The following is a 22,155-nucleotide window of genomic DNA, read 5'->3' as shown; positions in this document are numbered from 1 at the left end:
CTTCATTGTCACGGAGCTGGAACCAGCAGAGAGGATGGAGTGGCCTTAAAGCTGTATGCTGTTGTGGTGCCAAACTGCTGCAGAACTTCACTTGGTAGGTTATGCTGGTAACAGGTATCACCAGCCAACTTCAGTCCATACCGCACCAGGAGTATGGAGTTGACAGTGTGCAATGACATTCTATTTCTTATAACTTTGACTTGACCACACTCATTTGGCTGAATAGCCGTTCAACCTCCGCGTTTGAGTGTGGCAAGGAGAGGGCAGCGAGTGCAGCTTTGCACAGTTCTTCAAATTTTTATTTTATTTTTATTTATTTAACCTTTATTTAACCATGTAGGCTAGTTGAGAACAAGTTCTCATTTGCAACTGCGACCTGGCCAAGATAAAGCATAGCAGTGTGAACAGACAACACAGAGTTACACATGGAGTAAACAATTAACAAGTCAATAACACAGTAGAAAAAAAGAGTCTATATACATTGTGTGCAAAAGGCATGAGGAGGTAGGCGAATAATTACAATTTTGCAGATTAACACTGGAGTGATAAATGATCAGATGGTCATGTACAGGTAGAGATACTGGTGTGCAAAAAGCAGAAAAGTAAATAAATATAAACAGTATGGGGATGAGGTAGGTAAAATTGGGTGGGCTATTTACCGATAGACTATGTACAGCTGCAGCGATCGGTTAGCTGCTCAGATAGCAGATGTTTGAAGTTGGTGAGGGAGATAAAAGTCTCCAACTTCAGCGATTTTTGCAATTTGTTCCAGTCACAGGCAGCAGAGAACTGGAACGAAAGGCGGCCAAATGAGGTGTTGGCTTTAGGGATGATCAGTGAGATACACCTGCTGGAGCGCGTGCTATGGGTGGGTGTTGCCATCGTGACCCGTGAACTGAGATAAGGCAGAGCTTTACCTAGCATGGACTTGTAGATGACCTGGAGCCAGTGGGTCTGGCGACGAATATGTAGCGAGGGCCAGCCGACTAGAGCATACAGGTCGCAGTGGTGGGTGGTATAAGGTGCTTTAGTAACAAAACAGATGGCACTGTGATAAACTGCATCCAGTTTGCCGAGTAGAGTGTTGGAGGCTATTTTGTAGATGACATCGCCAAAGTCGAGGATCGGTAGGATAGTCAGTTTTACTAGGGTAAGTTTGGATCAGGGATCAGGGAATCGCCCACAGCAAGAGCAACATCATTGATATATACAGAGAAAAGAGTCGGCCCGAGAATTGAACCCTGTGGCACCCCCATAGAGACTGCCAGAGGACCGGACAGCATGCCCTCCGATTTGACACACTGAACTCTGTCTGCAAAGTAGTTGGTGAACCAGGCAAGGCAGTCATCAGAAAAACCGAGGCTACTGAGTCTGCCGATAAGAATATGGTGATTGACAGAGTCGAAAGCCTTGGCAAGGTCGAAGAAGACGGCTGCACAGTACTGTCTTTTATCGTTGGCGGTTATGATATTGTTTAGGACCTTGAGCGTGGCTGAGGTGCACCCGCTCGGAAAACAGATTGCACAGCGGAGAAGGTACGGTGGGATTTGAGATGGTCAGTGACCTGTTTGTTGACTTGGCTTTCGAAGACCTTAGATAGACAGGGCAGGATGGATATAGGTCTGTAACAGTTTGGGTCCAGGGTGTCTCCCCCTTTGAAGAGGGGGATGACTGCGGCAGCTTTCCAATCCTTGGGGATCTCAGACGATATGAAAGAGAGGTTGAACAGGCTGGTAATAGGGGTTGCGACAATGGCGGCAGATAGTTTCATAAATAGAGGGTCCAGATTGTCAAGCCCAGCTGATTTGTACGGGTCCAGGTTTTGAAGCTCTTTCAGAACATCTGCTATCTGGATTTGGGTAAAGGAGAACCTGGAGAGGCTTGGGCAAGTAGCTGCGGGGGGGCGGAGCTGTTGGCCGAGGTTGGAGTAGCTAGGAGGAAGGCATGGCCAGCCGTTGAGAAATGCTTGTTGAAGTTTTCGATAATCATGGATTTATCGGCGTTGACCGTGTTACCGAGCCTCAGTGCAGTGGGCAGCTGGGAGGAGGTGCTCTTGTTCTCCATGGACTTCACAGTGTCCCAGAACTTTTTGGAGTTAGAGTTACAGGATGCAAATTTCTGCCTGAAGAAGCTGGCCTTTGCTTTCCTGACTGACTGAGTGTATTGGTTCATGACTTCCCTGAACAGTTGCATATCGCGGGGACTATTCGATGCTATTGCAGTCTGCCACAGGATGTTTTTGTGCTGGTCGAGGGCAGTCAGGGCTGGAGTGAACCAAGGGCCATATCTGTTCTTAGTTCTGCATTTTTTGAACGGAGCATGCTTATCTAAAATGGTGAGGAAGTTACTTTTAAAGAATGACCAAGCATCCTCAACTGACGGAATGAGGTCAATGTCCTTCCAGGATACCCGGGCCAGGTCGATTAGAAATGCCTGCTCACAGAAGTGTTGACAGTGATGAGGGGTGGTCGTTTGACTGTGGGTCCGTAGCGGATACAGGCAATGAGGCAGTGATCGCTGAGATCCTGGTTGAAGACAGCGGAGGTGTATTTGGAGGGCCAGTTGTTCAGGATGACGTCTATGAGGGTGCCCTTGTTTAAAGATTTAGGGTTGTACCTGGTGGGTTCAATGATGATTTGTGTGAGATTGAGGGCATCTAGCTTAGATTGTAGGACTGCCGGGGTGTTAAGCATATCCCAGTTTAGGTCACCTAACAGAACAAACTCTGAAGCTATATGGGGGGCAATTAATTCACAAATGGTGTCCAGGGCACAGCTGGGAGCTGAGGGGGGTCGGTAGCAGGCGTGAGAGGTGAGAGACTTATTTCTGGAGAGAGTCATTTTTAAAATTAGTAGTTCGAACTGTTTGGGTATGGACCTGGAAAGTATGACATTACTTTGCAGGCTATCTCTGCAGTAGACTGCAACTCCTCCTCCTTTGGCAGTTCTATCTTGACGGAAAATGTTATAGTTGGGTATGGAAATCTCAGAATTTTGGTGTTTTTTATGTGTTCAAATAAACAACCATGGACACTTACCACGCCGCATATTGGTCCGCCGATCCTTCTTGCCTCTCAATCTTCAGATGAAGAGGAGGAAAACCATTACAGAATCACCCACCAAACAAGGACCAAGTGGCGTGGTAATGAGCAGCAACAGCGGCCGACAACACAAGACTCCTGGACGTGGGAGGAAATCCTCGAAGGGAGAGGGGAATGTCGCCGTCCCAAGGTGCAGCAGGAGAAGCAGCAGCAGCAGGAGCAACAGCAGCAGCAGCAAAAGCAGCAGCAGGAGAAGCAACAGAAGCAGCCGAGTAAGCGGCAGCAGCAGCAAAAGCAGCAGCAGGAGAAGCAACAGAAGCAGCAGAAGAAGCAGCAGCAGCAGGAGAGGCAACAGCAGCAGAAGAAGCAGCAGCAGCAGAAATGTCAGGATTCCTGGACATGGGATGATGTTTTGGATGGCAACGGTTGCTACACATGGGAGGAGATCCAGACTGGTAGGGATCGCCTACCATGGGAACAGGTGGAGGCATTGTGGAGAACAGAGGCAGCCAGAGAGAGGAGCCATCGATACGAGGGAACGTAACTGGCAAGGAAGCCCGAGTGACAGCACCAAAAATTTCTTGGGGGTGGGCACTTGGAGCTGTCGGCGAAGCTGAGGGCTGAGTCTGAGAGGGTCGAGAAGTTATTGGACAGATTGGAGAAGAGTGAACGGATGGGAGATGAGGAGACACTTGAGGAGTTGTTAATAGAATTGGAGGAGAGTGAAGAGAGAGAGAGCTGTTGATTTGGCGTAGTATGCAAGGCATTCGCCCTGAGGTGCGTGTCCCCAGCCCGATACCACCAGTGCCGGCACCCCGCACCAGGCTGTCTCTCCGTCCCATCAATACAGGTTCTCCCGCCTGTCCGGCGCTACCAGAGTTTCCGCCCCTCAGTCCAGAGGCACCAGAGCCCCTCACTCCAGCGCTGCCAGAGCCTTCCTCCTCTCCAGCGCTGCCGGAGTCTCCAGTCTGCCCAGCGCCGCCTGAGCTGCCCGTCTGCCCTGCGCCGCCTGAGATGCCCGTCTGCCCTGCGCCGCCTGAGCCGCCCATCTGCCCAGCGCCGCCTGAGCCGCCTGTCTGCCCAGTGCTGCCTGAGCTGAACTCCAGGAACTCGGGATCACGATCCCACCCCAACTGAAACCGTTGTCCTTCTGCACACCGCTCTTCAGTATACTCCATCCATCTGCATGGCCAAATCCTTTACAGTTCGTACACTACAGTGGTTTGGGGATGAAAGCTCTCACAGCTTATCTTATATAATAACTAAGCTTCACATGCATAGATAGGTGCTCTTCATAAAAAAAACAACAGGACAGACTTTCTTCTTTTTCTGTATTCACCCAGGAGGTCAGATGCCGGGCACTTAATATGCATGTGGACATTCACATGTGAAATTATGTGTTTTTTTACGTAAGGGGATGATCAATTTTATGAATTAACTTCATTGTGATATTTGTTTTGTTATAAAGTATGCTTTTTTTAACCAAATTTACTTGCATCACTCTTGCTTTTTAAATAAACGTATGTCCACCAGAAAGAAGATTATAAGATATTTTGGATTTTACATTGTAAAGTATTTTGGTATGACAATATACACTGAGTGTACAAAACATTAAGGACACCTGCTCTTTCCATGACATAGACTGACCAAGTCACTTGTGAAATCCACTTCAATCAGTGTATATGAAGGGGAGGAGACCGGTTAAAGAAGGATTTTTAATCCTTGAGACAATTGAGACATGGATTGTGTATGTGTGCCATTCAGAGGGTGAATGTGCAAGACAAACAATTTAAGTGCCTTTGAACCGATATGAAATGGCTAGCTAGTTAGCGGTGTGCGCTAGTAGTGTTTAAAATCGGTGATGTCACTCGCTCTGAGACCTTGAAGTAGTTTCCCTGCAAGGATCGGGGCTTTTTTTGTGGAGCAATAGGTAACAATGCTTCAAGGCTGACTGTTGTCAATGTATGCAGAGGGTCCCTGGTTAAAGCCCATGTTGTGGTGAGGAGAGTGACTGAAGCAACACTGCTACACCTCCCAAGGGTGGTAAATATTTGAATATAATGACGAGATACCTAAGTTTCCACCCTAACAATAGGACTTGTTGTCCACAGAGCGGAAAGGCGGGCTGCCAAGCTCCCGTCCATTCCTCTATTTGTATTGGTGGATACATCTCATTATTGTAATACTTTTTTGAATATTGCATGTTGACATCAACCGCCTGTATTCACTGGAGCGAGATTTTATTTTACCTTTATTTAACCAGGCAAGTCAGTTAAGAACAAATTCTTATTTTCAATGACGGCCTGGGGTGGGTTAACTGCCTGTTCAGGGGCAGAACGACAGATCTGTACCTTGTCAGCTCGGGGGTTTGAACTTGCAACCTTTCGGTTACTAGTCCAACGCTCTAACCACTAGGCTACCCTGTCGCTAGGCTACTAGCCACATGTCATGAATGTGCATAGCCGATATATAGTGTTATCTTTCAAAGTTGCCATGATGTCACATGTCCTACTTATATCAGTACACTCGTAACAACCTAAGCATTATGAAACTTCTATTCAATTAAAATGACTACCCTCTCTGCCCTCACCTCCTCTACCCAGTATGGCCAGCAACTCCATTGTGTATATGGATAAATGATCCATTTCTCTTTTTGTCACTGCTACCTTAAACTCAGGAAACCTGAAAGCTGCACCTGGCCTCCCTGTTTGTGGCATAAGAATCAGAATTAGTTAGGTAACATAAACTCAGCAAAAAAAAGAAATGTCCTCTCACTGTCAACTGCGTTCATTTTCAGCAAACTTAACATGTATAAATATTTGTATGAACATAACAAGATTCAACAACTGAGACATAAACTGAACAAGTTTATCAACAGAAAGGCAATAATGTGTCCCTGAACAAAGGGGAGGTCAAAAGTAACAGTCAGTATCTGGTGTGGCCACCAGCTGCATTAAGTACTGCAGTGCAACTCCTCCTCATGGACTGCACCAGATTTGCCAGTTCTTGCTGTGAGATGTTACCCCACACTTCGACCAAGGCACCTGCAAGTTCCCGGACATTTATGGGGGGAATGGCCCTAGCCCTCACCCTCTGATCCAACAGGTCCCAGACGTGCTCCAATCTTCGCTGGCCATGGCAGAACACTGACTTTCCTGTCTTGCAGGAAATCACGCACAGAACAAGCAATATTGCTGGTGGCAATGTCATGCTGGAGGTTCCTGTCAGGATGAGCCTGCAGGAAGGGTACCACATGAGGGAGGAGGATGTCTTCCCTGTAACACACAGCATTGAGATTGCCCTTGAAGATTTACCAAATATGTCATGGTGCAGCTGCTGTCCACTAATGTCACATGGAGAAGAACTGGTTTTTTTTGCGACACTTCAGGGCGATGTATGGTATAAGATGAGACTCACCAGAGATACCTCAGTGGACTCACACATAAAGAATGATAAAGGCCTCTAGTGGCCAAAAGCCTGTTTTAGCATGGGCAGCACATAGAGAATGACAAAGAAAGCATCCCTATATCATTCTAATTATGGTATCTGTGAGCGCATGGGCAACGCCTTTGAGGCAATCTCCATTTTGAAGTAGTCAATTTTCTTCTTCTACTACTTATTTGAGTATGCAAACAAACTGAAAGGGTACATACTGCCACCGGTTTCATGTTGTTTGAACAGGTATAAATCTATAGGGTTTCCTATAGGATTTCCTGCAGGATGTTTTCTCAATAATACTTGTACATTATTATCATTCATCAAAATCTCTATAGTATTCCTATCGTGAGCTTTGACAGTGTTCTATATTTTTTGGTATTTCTTCAAGCTGCTTATATCATTCATGTCTTTTTTGTTCATTGTCATACTTGTTGGTTCAAGCTTGTTTTCCTTTTTCTGCTTACTATTTTGTATTTTATTTAACTAGGCAAGTCAGTTAAGAATCAATTCTTATTTACAATGTTGGCCTAGGACCAGTTGGTTAACTGCCTTGTTCAGGTGCAGAACGACAGAATTTTACCTTGTCAACTTGGGGATTTGATCTAGCAACCTTTTGGTTACTGGCCCAACACTCTAACCACTAGGCTACTTGCCACCCCAAAGCACCTACTTTTAAAATCAATGTCTTTTAAATATTTCCATTGCCCATGTCACAAAAAAATGGTAGATCCAACATGTCTCAACTCCAATTGAATGGATTGAAGAGCAACTCCATACTTTACTTTACACTTCACTGTATGACTCATATTTTACTCATATAGTGTGGCTAATGGTAGGTAGCTGATGGTGTAGATTTTTTCCCTTTAGATTACTTCAAAAACGGCCTTTGTGTGACTATTCAAGCAGTCTACATCAGAGTCAACATGTCAGAGCACATTCTTCAATAGGAAGTAGCAAACATATACATGGAGATATTGTTCATGAATAGCACCAAAATACAAGCATAATACAGCACCCTCAGCACCCCTACTTCCACAGCTATGCATAGAGGGGTCATAGTGTGTAGCTACAGACAAGACTTCCCGTGATGTAGCCCAAACCATTGGGACACTACAGACATTTTCGTGAGAAGAACACTTTTCGGATGTCTTCTGACTCCAGGTCTTTAGCTCTGCCACCTCCAACTGCAGATGTGGAAGACGTAGCCCATGGGGGAAAAAAACATAACTGTAGCTTAGACAGATTGCTATGGGGATTTGTCTGTTAGGCTAATTCCATTTCCGGACATCGACTCTACATCTATTTACAAATCTCAGATAGGTAGGCCCTATACTATTTGCACAATTCAAATATTACCATGTTATTGCATCATTTATACCATGCTATAGATCTGAATCATGGAAATGTACCATGGTTTTAGCTTTGAAGTATGATGGTACTGTCATGCACCTAAATAATATCAAGATATTGCATCATTTATACCATGGTATAGATGTGGATCATGGAAATACCATGGTTTTAACCTGCACTCTACCATGGGTCACATTCTACCACGATAACGCCTAATTATGATAAATGGTACAATCTTTATTAATTGTGCATTACCCTGGTACAATAGCAGTATAATGCATTAAATAAATAAACCCACCAAGATCAAAAGAGGTTGGTTGGTTGGTATTATGATGCATTTATATACCATTATGGACACGTTTCTGATAAAGTCAGAGGCATTAGGCTGCTATTGCTGTTCCTGGTTTGTCTAACGTCAAAGAAAAAGGGGAATAGTTGATGTGAAAAAGGGGTAATACTTTCTGTACCGTTTTTTGCTTATGTTTGGGTTCCCTGTGTTGCCAACCAGAAACGTGGGAGAATGTGAGCTATAGCTATGGTACCCTTATCTTTGGCATTTTGTAATGATGATTTCTTTTAGTATTTATTGTTGTTTAAAGTCAAGGGGTGTTGTGTTTATTTCGGCCTGCAGATGGAGCCGCTCAATCTAGTGATTGCTTCATGTGCTCTCGCTGGACAGTGGCTCTCGCGCTAGGCTGCCTAGATGCATTTTTCCTCCTGGTAATGCTGTTGCAAAGCTTATTGGCTGTGCTTTGTGTGGTTCCGTTTGTAAGAAGATGCTCACACGCTAAACTGAAATGATTCATACGAGTCACGACTCTTTGGTTTGAATTATAAGTAGCCAAAATGTACAAAACCACACATTTCTGGTCTGCATTTCAAATATTGTATTTTCTTGTTAATACCGTATTTCAATATGTCATCATCTCTTTCCCTCCTCCCTCATATTCTCCCTCTCTCACACATGTTCCTCCAATGTCTGTATTATAAATAGTGTTCAGCATTGGGGGAATACTTCCCACAGCTGTAACCACTGCAAATTCTCTCCAACTCTGCTCCCCACTTTGTCTCTGTCTGCAGCAGTATGTCGTGCTCGGTGTGGGAGCAGCTCCCTTGTCTGCTTCCCCTCAATATGACCAGTCATTTCCCTGAAGCTGCATGGTGTTAACTTCCTGTCTGCACAATATTCACTCTTGAGAAGATAAATAAAAAAAGGGGGGAAAATGAGTTCCAGGGAAGAGGGGGCAAGAGAGAAAGACCTACAGAGAGAAAGGGAGAAAGAAAATGGTAGAATGAGAGGAAGAGAGAGAAGGAGTGACAAAGAGAGAAAGGGGAAACAGAGAGCGAGCGAGAGATAGCGAGAGAGAGGGGGGGGGGTAGGATAGAGTGAAATGTTCTGCGATTGAAGGAGAGTGAGCATGAGAGGGAGAGAGACTAGAAGACTAAACCTTTTTGACTGCCAGTATTTTGTGGACCGGTCAGGATACACCATTGAACAGATTACCGGTGTCCCCTGAAGGAGCAGGAGGCAAAAAGCATGGAGGTGGAGGGGTGAGTAAGAAAACAAGAGGCTAGAGACAAAATGGCTACAGTCTCCACTGGTTCTGAATTTGGTACTGGTAGGTGAGTTTACTTCTGGAGCTCTGCTCCTCTATGTTTCGCTACAGATATTTATCTGCACTCTTCCATGGACAATCCCAACGGCAGCTACTGTCAGTTATAGCTCTCTCTTCTCTGGCCATCTGACAGCATAGACATTAAAACAGGACAATATCTATCACTCACTACCTTCCTGCCTTGGAGAGCTCAAATGGAGAGTCCAAACATCTGCCAGTCGTTGTCGTCTCCGACAGTTGAACCCATCTGTCATCTCCCGGAGCGTAGGCTTCTGTTGCTGGGGGGACCAGGAGCTGGGAAGAGCACCACAGGGAATGCCATCCTAGGTGAGGAGATCTTCCAGACTGGGATAGAGACTCTCCACAGCACCGTTGGCCACGGGGGGGTCTGCAGGAGGCGTATCACTGTGGTTGACACCCCAGGCTGGATTATACCCCATGACTCAGCGGATGATAACACAGGGGCCCCGCCAGAGCGGGCTAGCAAGGAGGGACCCTGTGTCGGTGCCACCCTCTGTCCCCCAGGGCCCCATGCGCTCCTGCTGGTGGTCCCCGTGTCACAGCCCTTCACAGAGGGCCACAGGAAGGCAGCAGAGAAGCAGCTGGGTCATCTAGGAGGAGGGGCCTGGAGGTCCACCATGGTGCTCTTCACTGGGGTCGACAAGCTACCGGAGGGGACGTTCGTAGAGGAGTTCATTGCAGCTGGGGAGCCCCTTCAGTGGCTGGTGGAGAGGTGTGGTAACAGATACCATGGCCTGGATAATAACACACAGCAGAGTGGGGATGACATCACGGTGAACACACAAGTTCAGGAGCTGCTGGAGAAGGTAGAGGAGCAGGTTAAGGAAAACCATGGCTGGTATTTTGCAGTAAACGAACTGATTCTGCTAGAGGAGGAGCAGGCAAGGAAGGCGGTGGAAGAGAGGCGGGTGAGAGAGGAGCGGGAGGAAAGGGAGAGGCAGAGACTGCGGATGGTCGGAGGGCCTCCCAGAGGTGACCAGCTCTTATTGCTTCATTTTTAGAAGAAAGAGTTTTAAAGGGTTCTTCGGCTGTCTCCACGGGAGAACCATTTGAAGAACCCCTTTAGATTCCATGTAGAACCCTTGGTGGAAAGGGTTCTACATGGAACACCAAAAAGGTTCTACCTGGAACCTAAAAGGGTTCTTCAAAGGGTTTTTAACAACGGTTCATGTAATAACACCGGTTAACTATGCTACAGGGTTCTCACATGGGGACACCTGAAAAACCTTTTTAAATATAACCTTCTTTTCTAAGAGCTTTGCATACTTGGCATAATAGTTCCTAAACGCTTTCTATCTCTCTCTGTCTCTTCCAGAGCTGAGGGTCCTCTTGTTGGGCTGGAAAGGAGTGGGAAAAAGTTCTGTAGGGAACACCATCCTGGGCCGGCGGGACTTTGAGTCTGGAACAGAGACGGAGCAGAGCCTTAGGAGGCAGGCTGAGGTGGCCGGACGCAGGGTCACTATCGTTGACACCCCAGGCTGGGACTGGTTCTCCGTCAGACGTACCCCGAAACACGTGAGACAGGAGTCGAAGCGAGGTGCCACCCTCCTCCGGCCTGGCCCCCACACCCTTCTCCTGGTGCTGCCAATCATCTCCACCCTCACTTCACGCAAGAGGCGGACCCTGGAGGCCCACCTGGAGGGCCTGTTTGGTGATAGGGCGTGTCTCCACACCATGGTGCTGTTCAGCTGCGGGGATTGGCTAGGCCGAACGCCCGTCGAGGAGCACATTCAGAAGGGAGGGCGGGAGCTCCACAGGTTGTTGGAATACTGTGGGAACTATTATCACGTGGTGGACAGCAAGATGCCGGGGAAGGATACAAGGAACATCTCAGATCTGCTGGACAAAATAGAGGAAATGATCAGAGAGAATGGTGATGAGGCCTTCTTGCCAATACAGAGTGAGTAGACAGTAGATGATACTGAATCCCTCTCTTCTTTCCTTGCTGTCATTAATTCACTTCTGGATGAAATTCATATATGTTATTATGATTGTTTTTGTCAAGCATTTTTTTGTTATACAGTAAAGTTTTAAGGCCCCTTGACTTTTTTTTCACATTTTGTTATGTTACAGCCTTATTCTGAAATGTATTAAATTGTTTTTGTTCCTTCTTTATTCTAAAATGGATTAAATAGTTGTTTTCCCTCATCGATCTACACACAATACCCCATGACAAATCAAAAACATTTTTAAAATTTTTTTTTTGCAAATGTATAAAAAAATGAAATATCAAATTTACAAAGGTATTCAGACCCTTTACTCAGTGCTTTGTTGAAGCACCTTTGTATAACGGTTTTCATGCAGTGAAGGAGAGTCGGACCAAAATGCAGCGTGTAGATTGCGATCCATGTTTAATGAAAAAACGTAAAACACGAATCAATACAAATACTACAAAACAAAAAGAACGTAACGAAAACCGAAAGAGCCTATACTAGTGTAAAACTAACATAGAGAACAAGGACACTAAGGACAATCACCCACGAAACACACAAAGAATATGGCTGCCTAAATATGGTTCCCAATCAGAGACAACGATAATCACCTGACTCTGATTGAGAACCGCCTCAGGCAGCCATAGACTAACGCTAGACATCCCACAAAACCCCAAGACAAAAACACACCACAATAACCTATGTCACACCCTGGCCTGACCGAATAAATGAAGAATAAACATAATATATTTCGACCAGGGCGTGACACTTTGGCAGTGATTACAGCCTCAAGTCGTCTTGGGTTTGACGCTACAAGCTTGGCATACCTGTATTTGGGGAGTTTCTACCATTCTTCTCTGCAGATCCTCTCAAGCTCTGTCAGGTTAGATGGGGAGCGTTGTTGCACAGCTATTTTCAGGTCTCTCCAGAGATGTTCGATTGGGTTCAAATCCGGGCTCTGGCTGAGCCACTCAAGGAAACTCAGAGACTTGTCCCGAAGCCATTCCTGCGTTGTCTTGGCTGTGTGCTTAGGGTCAATGTCCTTTTGGAAGGTGAACCATCGGCCCAGTCTTAAGTCCTGAGAACTCTGGAGCAGGTTGTCATCAAGTATCTCTCTGTACTATTCTCCGTTCATCTTTCCCTTGATCCTGACTCGCCTCTTGGTCCCTGCTGCTGAAAAACATCCCCACAGCATGATGCTTCCACCATAATGCTTCACCGTAGGGATGTTGCCAGGTTTCCTCCAGACGTGACGCTTGGCATTCAGGTCAAAGTGTTCAATCTTGGTTTCATCAGACCAGTGAATATTGTTTCTCATGGACTGAGAGACTTTTAGGTGCCTTTTGGCAAACTCCAAGCAGGCTGTCATGTACCTTTTACTGAGGAGTGGCTTCTGTCTGGCCACTCTACCATAAAGGCCTGATTGATGGAGTGCTGCAGAGATGGGAGAACCTTCCAGAAGGACAACCATCCCCAAAGAGGCACTCTGGAGCTCTGTCAGAGTGACTATCAGATTCTTGGTCCCCTCCCTGACCAAGGCCCTTCTCCCCCGATTGCTCAGTTTGGCTGGGTGGCCAGTTCTAGGAAGAGTCTTGGTGGTTTCAAACCTTTTCCATTTTAGAATGACGGAGGCCCACTGTGTTCTTGGAGACCTTCAATGCTGCAGAAATGTTTCAATACCCAGATCTGTTCCTCGACAGAATCCTGTCTCGGAACATCAAAATCCTTCAGTTTAAGCTCGGAATATCAGTTTTTGCATGGGATGTGTCTCAATCCACCACTTCCGCCTATGTCGGCCTTCCACATCTGCGGTGGAAGGTGGCCGAGCTACAGCTGTGTTTGTCAGACCATGAGACATCCCAAAAATCGTTCTTCTCACGAAAACGTCTGTGGCATCAAAAACGGTTTGGCCTAACTATTATGACCACTGTATGGAAGGGAGAAACTCATGAACCCGAGATGGTGTTTTCCGTTTTGCTCTACGACCCCCACAAGTGTCACGGGACTCGTCTGAAGGTAACCCAAACAAACAAAGGGAAGTATGAAGGTAGCTTTGTGCCAACAAAGATGAAGGGGTAAATTTATGTCCCAAAAAAATAACATATTTCCTGAGGTTTCTTACATATCCTAGATATATGACAGACACTTCAAAACGTTATTCCTTATGATTTTTTTTTTTTTTTGCCAGTCTTTTTTTGCTATTAATGTGTTTCTTTGGGCTATAGTAGTAAAGGCCAAATTCACAAATTCAATATTTTACCAAATTATTTTAACCCCCCCTTTAGAGAATAAGTTTTGAGATAATTGAGTTCTTTTGTGTTTGACAGTGGATGAAGAAAGCCCTGAGTCATCTGAGAACAACAGCCCAGAAGAGGACTGTAGCAGAGGATGCCAGCTCCAGTAGTGACAAGGGAGAGAGTAGCCAAGAGCACATGCTTACACACTGTAAGGTGGACATGCTCTCACACTCCAAGCCAAAACATTCACATTTCAAAGTGGCCTGGTGTATAATTACACTGGAAATTAAATTAAATAACACATACAATGCCTTCAGAAAGTATTCACACCCCTTGACTTTTTCAATGGAAAGAGTCAAGGGGTGTGAATACATTCTGAAGGGACTGAACATGTATTCAAAGTAGTTAGGTCATTCTTGAATTGCTGTGGCATTTGCGTCCCTCCCTTTTGCAACCATGAAAAACACTTTAAAAGGACAAATAATTGCACATCATTCATGTTTTGTTTATATTGAACTGTTTATCAATGATACAACATAATGCAAGTCCATTATACTGTAAAACTGTATGCAGTACTTAATGCAAGCACATTGTAGTGACATATTTTGGGCATTAAGAGATATCTATCTACCAGTTTGAATGCTAGAAAGTAACAAAATATTGTATAGTTCAATGAAAACAAATAAAGGCTATTAAAAAGAAGGCAAATGTATATAATAAAAAAATCTATTTACCAAAAAATATATGGGGGATGGGAAATTATGCTTAGAATTACATTGATAGAAGTCACAATCTCTCTGCAATATTAAAGCTGATCTCATTACTCATTACAAAGATATACAAGGCAACAGTAAACATGTCGTCCCCCACGAATGATGCAGCCTTGAGCCAGTTAATAACAACAATTCAAACAAGGGTGACACTGTATTTGAAGGTACACATATGAGCCACTCATTTCTAGTTTATAAGTATGTATATAAGTAGCTTATAAGACCTTTATTATGTGTTATTAGCCATTTATTAGGCCTTAATTAAGTTTATTTGTTATTCAAACATTATAATGTAATGCATGTAATTAATAACCTCACTATTAGCTATAATAAAGTCATAGTTATTGTTAATAAATATCAAGTAACACAAGAAATTATCTCAAGCTGGGACTAATAAGGGGCATAGCACCTCAATACTTGTTCCCTGTTCTGAAGTGTGACCCCCCCCCCCCCCATTAATGACCTCATTGGACAGAAAGGGGCACACCTCCCTCATATATACCATACAGCCAACATTCAAGATACATTTTTATGTAACCAATTAGCAACTAAACGTCCATATATACTTCCATCCATGTTGGCTATTTGGCATATAATGTGGCATACTTACTATGACTGTGATATGGGGTTGCCTCACCTGATGTGGTTGCCTCTATTGAAATGTAAATGAAGGGCAATTATATTGTGAGCAAAATTATTCATCATGTCACTTTAGTCAATTGTTTTTAAAAGGGTTAAAGTAATATTTGACCTTCTATGGCCTCCATTTAAGAAAATCCTAGTTTATCTAAAATGTGTCATTAGTGTTAGTTACCATCATTGGTGTTACCATCATTGGTGTTATTACTCCTACTGTGGCACAATTCTATCATAACGGTAGAAATGATTTAAAGTCATTAAGCTGCCCTTTTAGTCGATTTGAAATGGGAAGATGTACCCAAATACATTTAAATATTTAAAATCTAGACAATGGACGTTTCCAAAATCCCCAAATGCCACTGCAATTCAAGAACGACCCAGTTGTCATTGTTTCCCTCAAGGTGTTATGGTAATTGAAAATGCAACTACGCATTATGAATCGATGTCTTATAAATGCATGTGTGGTGAGCATCCTAAAGATAAACGGCACTCTTAAAATAATCACATCAATCTTATCATTTTATCAGGCTTTGGTTTGTGTCGTCAGAACAAACCAAACTAAATTGGAATGTAGTAATGGATGTTCTGTAACAGCACTGCCGTGTATTATTGAAATCTAACATTAACTTTTTATTATAGGTTAAATATCGCAACTCTGACACATATAAATGCTTTACTGACTGTTTTATCTAGTAGTGCATTGCCGTACACATATTAAAAAATACATGCACATGATGTTATGTGAATGTTCAATTGCACTGAAATTCGTGAAAACATGTACATTAAAGCATTTTGCACTGTATGTACTGTATATTGTTATGATATGGGGTGGTTGTTCAGTGTTAGCACATAGTACATGGGGTGGGCCACCCTGTTCCTGGAGTGCCTCAGGTACTGCAGGATTTCATCCCAACTGGGCACCACACAGAGCTACTTAGTTAATTGATCAGTTTAGTGATTGCCTAAATTAAACACACCTGGTCCTCTAGGTCGGTTAAATAAAAAACAGGACCACGGTTGCTTAACCCTGACATAGTAGGTGGATAGCATACTACCACTACCATGCGCCATCCCCAACCGAGTCAGGTCCTGTGCTCTGCTAGGAAGCCTTGATAAGCACACAGGTGTGGGCAATTGAGATTATCGTTAATCAGAGATAGGTGGCCACAAGCCTCTCGGCCTGGCAGTGTTTGTTTTGTGTTAGCTTTAGTTTTGGGGCATGCCCTCTTTGTACTTTTGTTTTTATTTATTTTGTCACCATGAACTGAACAAGTCGATAATCTGCTTGGGCTGGCCAACTAAGGGGTCAAAACGAAGCTGGCCCTGGACCCCGGTAAGTTTGCTGTGTCCTGGGCACAGGTATACAACACGGTCCACATACTTCTCACATAAATGCACAGTTAAAATCAGGTTACAGCCCATGTAGCTAGGCCTAGGACACCTAGACATAGCGTGTGCAACAATATCAGTAGGGTAGCTAGCTGGTATCATAACATCCCTTGTGTAGTGATATGTGTAATGAGTGTGTAGTCTTAAAACATTAGGGGCTGGTTTCCCAGACACAGATTAAGCCTAGTACTTGGGACGACAATTATACCAGGACTAACAGAAAACCATTGTAACTTCTGTCCAGTCCTGCTCCAGCCAGCCCCCATCGTCCTCAGCAAAATGTTGTTTTCTGTGTGGGAGCAGCTCCCTAATATGGGTCATCTGAATAACAAGTCACTTTCCAGAGAAGAGCTGCACTGTGTTGACTTCCCGTCTGCATTGTATGCAATCTGTTCTCTTTAAGGCTGAATATGACAAGAGATACAAGAGAGTTCTGGGAATGTGAAGGAAAGACCATTAGAGAGGGAGGGAGAAAGAGGAAGGGAGAGTGAGAGGGGAGGAGTCTGAGAGAGATGGGATAGAATGTGAGAGCCAAGAAGAAGACTGCCAGCATCTTGTGGAGCTCTCTCTCTGTTTACACAGTCTAACTGACAGACTATCCCCTGAAGAACTGAGGGGAGAAGGGAGGTGGGGAGTGAGAAAGAAAGAAAACAAGAGGCTAGAATGGCTACAGTCTTCTCTGGCTCTGAATCTGGTACCCATAATTGAGTTTAGTTTCTGAATGTCAGGTATCCATCCGCACTCCTTCTTGCACAATCCCAACATCTGCTGTCAACTTTATAGAGGAAACTCAGACTGAATGGTGATGAGGCCGGAAACTAACTGTCCCTTTTGCCTGACTACCTACCTGCTGTGGAGAGCACAAAACAGCCATCAGTGGTTGTTGTTGTCGTTTCCAAAAAGAGAACCCATCTGTCATCTCCTGGAGCATAGGCTCCGGTTGCTGGCGGGGCCGGAAGCTGAGAATAGAACTACAGGGAATGCCATCCTAGGTGAGGAGGTCTTCCAGACTGGGACAGAGACTGTCCACAGCACCGTTGGCCACGGGGAGGTCTGTGGAAGGCGGATCACCGTAGTTGACACCCCACCCTGGATTACACCCCGTGACTCAGCAGATAATGCTACCGGGGCCCACCAGAGCACGCAAGCGAGGAGGAACTGTGTGTCAGAAAAAAGTTGTCGGGAACACCATCTTAGGTCAGAGGGCCTTTTTAGTCAGGGACAGAGATGGAACAGAGCCTGAGGAGGCAGGCTGATGTGGTCGGACGCAAGGTCACCATAGTAGACACCCTCAACTGGGACTGGGTTTCTGTGAGGCGCACAATGAAGCAAGGGGCCGCCCTCCTCCAGCCCAGCCGCCATATAACCACCACAGGTTCTAGGATAGGGCAGGGTCAGAGACCTGAACTGGGTACCGGTATGGAAAACGCGCTTGAGCTCCGCAGTTTGGATCTGCTGGACAAAACAGAGGAAATTCAGACTGAATGGTGATGAGGCCTTCTTGCCCGTACACAGAGATTATGGTGAGTAGAGGATACTGAACTGCTCTCCTATGTCTATGGCTCAGCACTATTGAACTGATAACATGATTGTTCTGATCCAATGTTTTTGCCAGCATTTTGTGGTTGAAATTTAATTTCCAAACACCCACCTATACCTTACCCTTTCTGCCTTTGTGTTGATGTGGTCTCTATACCTCAACCTCCCCCACCACCACCCTAACATTTACATGAGGTCATCAGTATGCTCTGCCTGATAGGATTCTTTTGTGTTTAACGGAGGACGACTGCACTAGCTTTGTGGACAAACACTGCTGCAGTGCAACTGGCAGTAGTTGTTTCATTTGTAGATTGGTTTTGCAATCATTTTACTAGACTTTATATTTTTAATAAATACATTGATGATAAAGTATGTTTTATTGTCACATACACCAGATGGGTGAAGTGAAATGTGTTGTTTTACAGGGTCAGCCATCGTAGAACAGCACTCCTGGAGCATATGAGGGTTAAGTGCTTTGATCAAAGGCACATCGACAAAACATCCGTGTGTTGTTGAATCCTACTGCAGCTGGAGAGAGAGACAGTTCTGGCATATGGAATTGTTTTAAGATGGTCACACTATGGATTATTTCACTATTTAATTTAGAATTTTAAGACCCTTTCAGATAAAAAAAAAAAAAAGTACTTTTTTTGGTTGATAAAATATAGAATTTGGCCTTTACTACTATAGCCCAGAGAAACGCATTGAATAACACATTCATAAATGGCAAAAAAAGACTGTAAAAAAAGTATCATAAGAAGCAATGTTTTCAAGTGTTTGTCCTATAAATATGAGTCCCAGTCAACTTTGGACACACCTACTCATTCAAGGGTTTCTTAAAAAAAAAAAAAATTCTACATTGTAGAATAACAGTGATGACATCAGAACTATGAAATAACACATATGTAGTAACCAAAAAAGTGTTAAACAAATCAAAATATATTTGAGATTCTTCATAGTAGCCACCATTTGCCTTGATGACAGCTTTGCACACTCTTGGTATTCTCTCAGCCAGCTTCATGAGGTAGTCAACTTGAATGCATTTCAATTAACAGGTGTGCATTGTTAATTTGTGGAATTTCTTTCCTTAATGAATTTGAGCGACTCAGTGTGGAGTAGTATACAGAAGATGGCCCTATTTGGTAAAAGACCAAGTCCATATTATGGCAAGAACAGCTCAAATAAGCAAAGAAAATGAAAGTCCATCATTACTTTAAGACATGAAGGTCAGTCAATTCAGAAAATGTCAAGAACTTTCTTTAAGTGCAGTCACAAAAACCATCAGGCGCTATGATGAAACTGGCTCTCATGAGGACCGCCACAGGAAAGGAAGACCCAGAGTTACCGCTGCTGCAGAGGATAAGTTCATTAGTTACCAGCCTCAGAAATTGCAGCCCAAATAAATGCTTCACAGAGTAACAGACACATCTCAACATCAACTGTTCAGAGGAGACTCCGTGAATCAGGCCTTCATGGTCAAAGTTCTGCTTTGAAACCACTACTAAAGGACGCCAATATGAAGAAGAGAATTGCTTGGGCCAAGAAACACGAGCAATGGACATTAGACCGGTGGAAATCTGTCCTTTTGTCTGATGAGTCCCAATTTGAGATTTTTGGTTCCAACCGCCTTGTCTTTAGTGAGACAGAATAGGTGAACGGATGATCTCTGCATGTGCGGTTTCCACCATAGAGGAGGTGTGACGGTGTAGGGGTTCTTGCTAGTGACACTGTGAGTGATTTATTTAGATTTCAAGGCACACTTAACCAGCATGGCTACCACAGCATTCTGCAGCGATACGCCATCCCGTCTGGTTTGCGCTTAGTGGGACTATCATTTGTTTTTCAACAGAACAATGACTCAACACACCTCCAGGTTCTGTAAGGGCTATTTGAGCAAGAAGCAGTGATGGAGTGCTGCATCAGATGAACTGGCCTCCACAATACCCTGACCTCAACCCAACTGAGATGGCTTGGGATGAGTTTGACTGAAGAGTGAAGGAAAAGCAGCCAACAAGTGCTCAGCATATGTGGGAACTCCTTCAAGACTGTTGGAAAAGCATTCCAGCTGGTTGAGAGAATGCCAAGAGTGTGAAAAGTTGTCATTAAAGCAAAGGGTGGCTACTTTGAAGAATCTTGTGCAGCCTGCTTCCATTGATCATCCTTGAGATGTTTCTACAACTTGATTGGAGTCCATCTGTGGTAAATTCAATTGATTGGACATGATTTTGAAAGTCACACAGCTGTCTATATAAGTTGACAGTGCATGCAGAGCAAAAACCAAGCCATGAGTTCGAAGGAACTGTCCGTAGATCTTTGCGACAGGATTGAGTCAAGGCGGAGATCTGGGGTAGGGTACCAAAACATTTCTGCAGCATTGAAGGTCCCCAAGAACACATTGGCCTCCATCATTCTTAAATGGAACAAGTTTAGAACCACTGAGACTCTTCCTAGAGGAGGCAACCTGGCAAAACTGAGCAATCGGGGGAGAAGGGCCTTGGTCAGGGAGGTGACCAAGAACCCAATGGTCACTCTGACAGAGCTCTAAAGTTCCTCTGTGGAGATGGAAAAACCTTCCAGGACAACCATCTCTGCAGAACTCCACCAATTAGGCATTTATGGTAGAGTAGCCAGATGGAAGCCACTCCTCAGTAAAAGGCACATGACAGCCCACTTGGAATTTGCTAAAAGGCATCTAGAGATCATCAGATCATGAGAAACAAGATTTACATTTTGGAGATGAATCTGTCTCTGGGGAGGCACCAGAGTGTGGAGGTGTTGATGATGATATTCATGGGGCCTGTAGCTGCTAGACCTCTGATGGGGACTGTCTCTGTGGATCCTGCTTTGTTTTTGAGGAGGACTTGGTCCTGGAGGTCCAGTCAAGCGAATAATTACCAAGTTATTAGGAATTAATCAAGGAAATAATTTACTTTTTGAAGCTTATCCCACTGAACTGTGATAAAAAAAAAATTGTAATACCATCCTGAGATAATTTGTAGGTCTATATGTCCAATGTAGGTCTATTGCATGTCTTCCCATATTTAAAAGATGTCTGTGAACTGAACATACAAAACTTCAACTGAGTTGCTGACGCCAACTGCAACTGAGGAATCAACAGAACCCACAACTTGTGAAAGCCTACTGTCTCAGTCACAGGCCATGAACGGATAGACCAGGTTTGGTCAGTCACATGTCCATTATGGATCTCACATGAGATTCCCAAGAAAGACTGAATCGCATGACACTTCTGGAGCCAGGATACTTCCTGCTTTGCAGAGGGGGTTATTATCCATTATTAAATTGTGCAACAAAATGGTTGGAATGAAAAGGTTGCTTTTAGACCAGTTGTAACATCAAGAGTTAGAAGTTGTGGTAAATTGGGTTTAATTGTCCTATGGATCTGGTTTCTCACTGCCCACAGCTTCTTTGGGGAAGCTTGTGTTTTCAGAGACATACATTGTGCCTCAGCACTAAATGTTCAGTACAGGCCCAAATGGAATTTCCCCCAAGCTATCTGGACAAAAGGCCTAGAACAAAAACAGTTTCAGAACCCTAGTGCCAGTTTTAGGTTGAATACGGGGCAGTGTCACTGTGGATAACCTCCATTATTTAAGCAATGCTTAAGTCCGCACACAAACAGCACCGTTCAGAGCAGGTCAGTGCTGTAAACTGTGTCCAACACAGGATGATCAGAAAATACAAATTAAAGAGTTGGAACTTGGATGTACCCTGGCTCCTGTAGTATCCCATAATGAACTATATTAACTTTATAGGTGACATGGTGCAATTTAGAACTCAGTCCTTGTTTTCTCTAGAAAGAAGCACCACATGCTTATAATGTCTCATGGGACTGTAGACCTTTTACACAGTTGGAGTGCACACAATGGTAGTTTAACCTGACCCGTATCTGGGTAAAGGGTTTAATGTTGGGCCAGACCACAGTGATAATGTTCCTCCACGGAACAGGTTTTCACATGACAGGAGTGCACTGGAGCGGGTCAGATCTGGGCAATATTTAAACAACTTGCCTCCACACTTACAAACAGTCACACCTGTAATAGCCAAATGACAAAGCAAAAAGGGCCCCATTTTGAAATGACAAAATTAGTCCCAATAATATACTTTATCACTAACACTGTATACTCCCATTCCCAGTTTGTTTGCTAAATGAATAGCACAAAACCA

The 22,155-nt window shown here is 44.3% G+C and overlaps 1 protein-coding gene across 1 annotated transcript; it reads left to right on the top strand.

Moving 5' to 3' along the window:
* The first annotated feature begins 8,994 nt into the window (after positions 1-8,994).
* LOC135555865 (GTPase IMAP family member 8-like) lies at positions 8,995-15,844 on the top strand. The gene is made up of 3 exons (XM_064988645.1): positions 8,995-10,437; positions 10,781-11,365; positions 13,724-15,844. The coding sequence occupies exons 1-3, from the start codon at positions 9,639-9,641 to the stop codon at positions 13,798-13,800; spliced, it is 1,461 nt and encodes a 486-aa protein (XP_064844717.1). The 5' UTR covers positions 8,995-9,638; the 3' UTR covers positions 13,801-15,844.
* Positions 15,845-22,155: the final 6,311 nt, after the last annotated feature.

This window comes from Oncorhynchus masou, chromosome 15 (genome assembly GCF_036934945.1).
Source record: "Oncorhynchus masou masou isolate Uvic2021 chromosome 15, UVic_Omas_1.1, whole genome shotgun sequence".
Lineage (NCBI taxonomy): Eukaryota > Metazoa > Chordata > Actinopteri > Salmoniformes > Salmonidae > Oncorhynchus > Oncorhynchus masou.
This window is presented reverse-complemented; position numbering and strand designations above follow the sequence as displayed.

What these genes read in the sequence shown, in the direction of transcription:
- LOC135555865 (XM_064988645.1), top strand. Translation starts at nt 9,639, where the DNA reads ATGGAGAGTCCAAACATCTGCCAGTCGTTGTCGTCTCCGACAGTTGAA. An exon ending in GGTCGGAGGGCCTCCCAGAG is followed by an intron (nt 10,438 to 10,780) that starts GTGACCAGCTCT and finishes TGTCTCTTCCAG; the next exon opens with AGCTGAGGGTCCTCTTGTTG. An exon ending in GGCCTTCTTGCCAATACAGA is followed by an intron (nt 11,366 to 13,723) that starts GTGAGTAGACAG and finishes TGTGTTTGACAG; the next exon opens with TGGATGAAGAAAGCCCTGAG.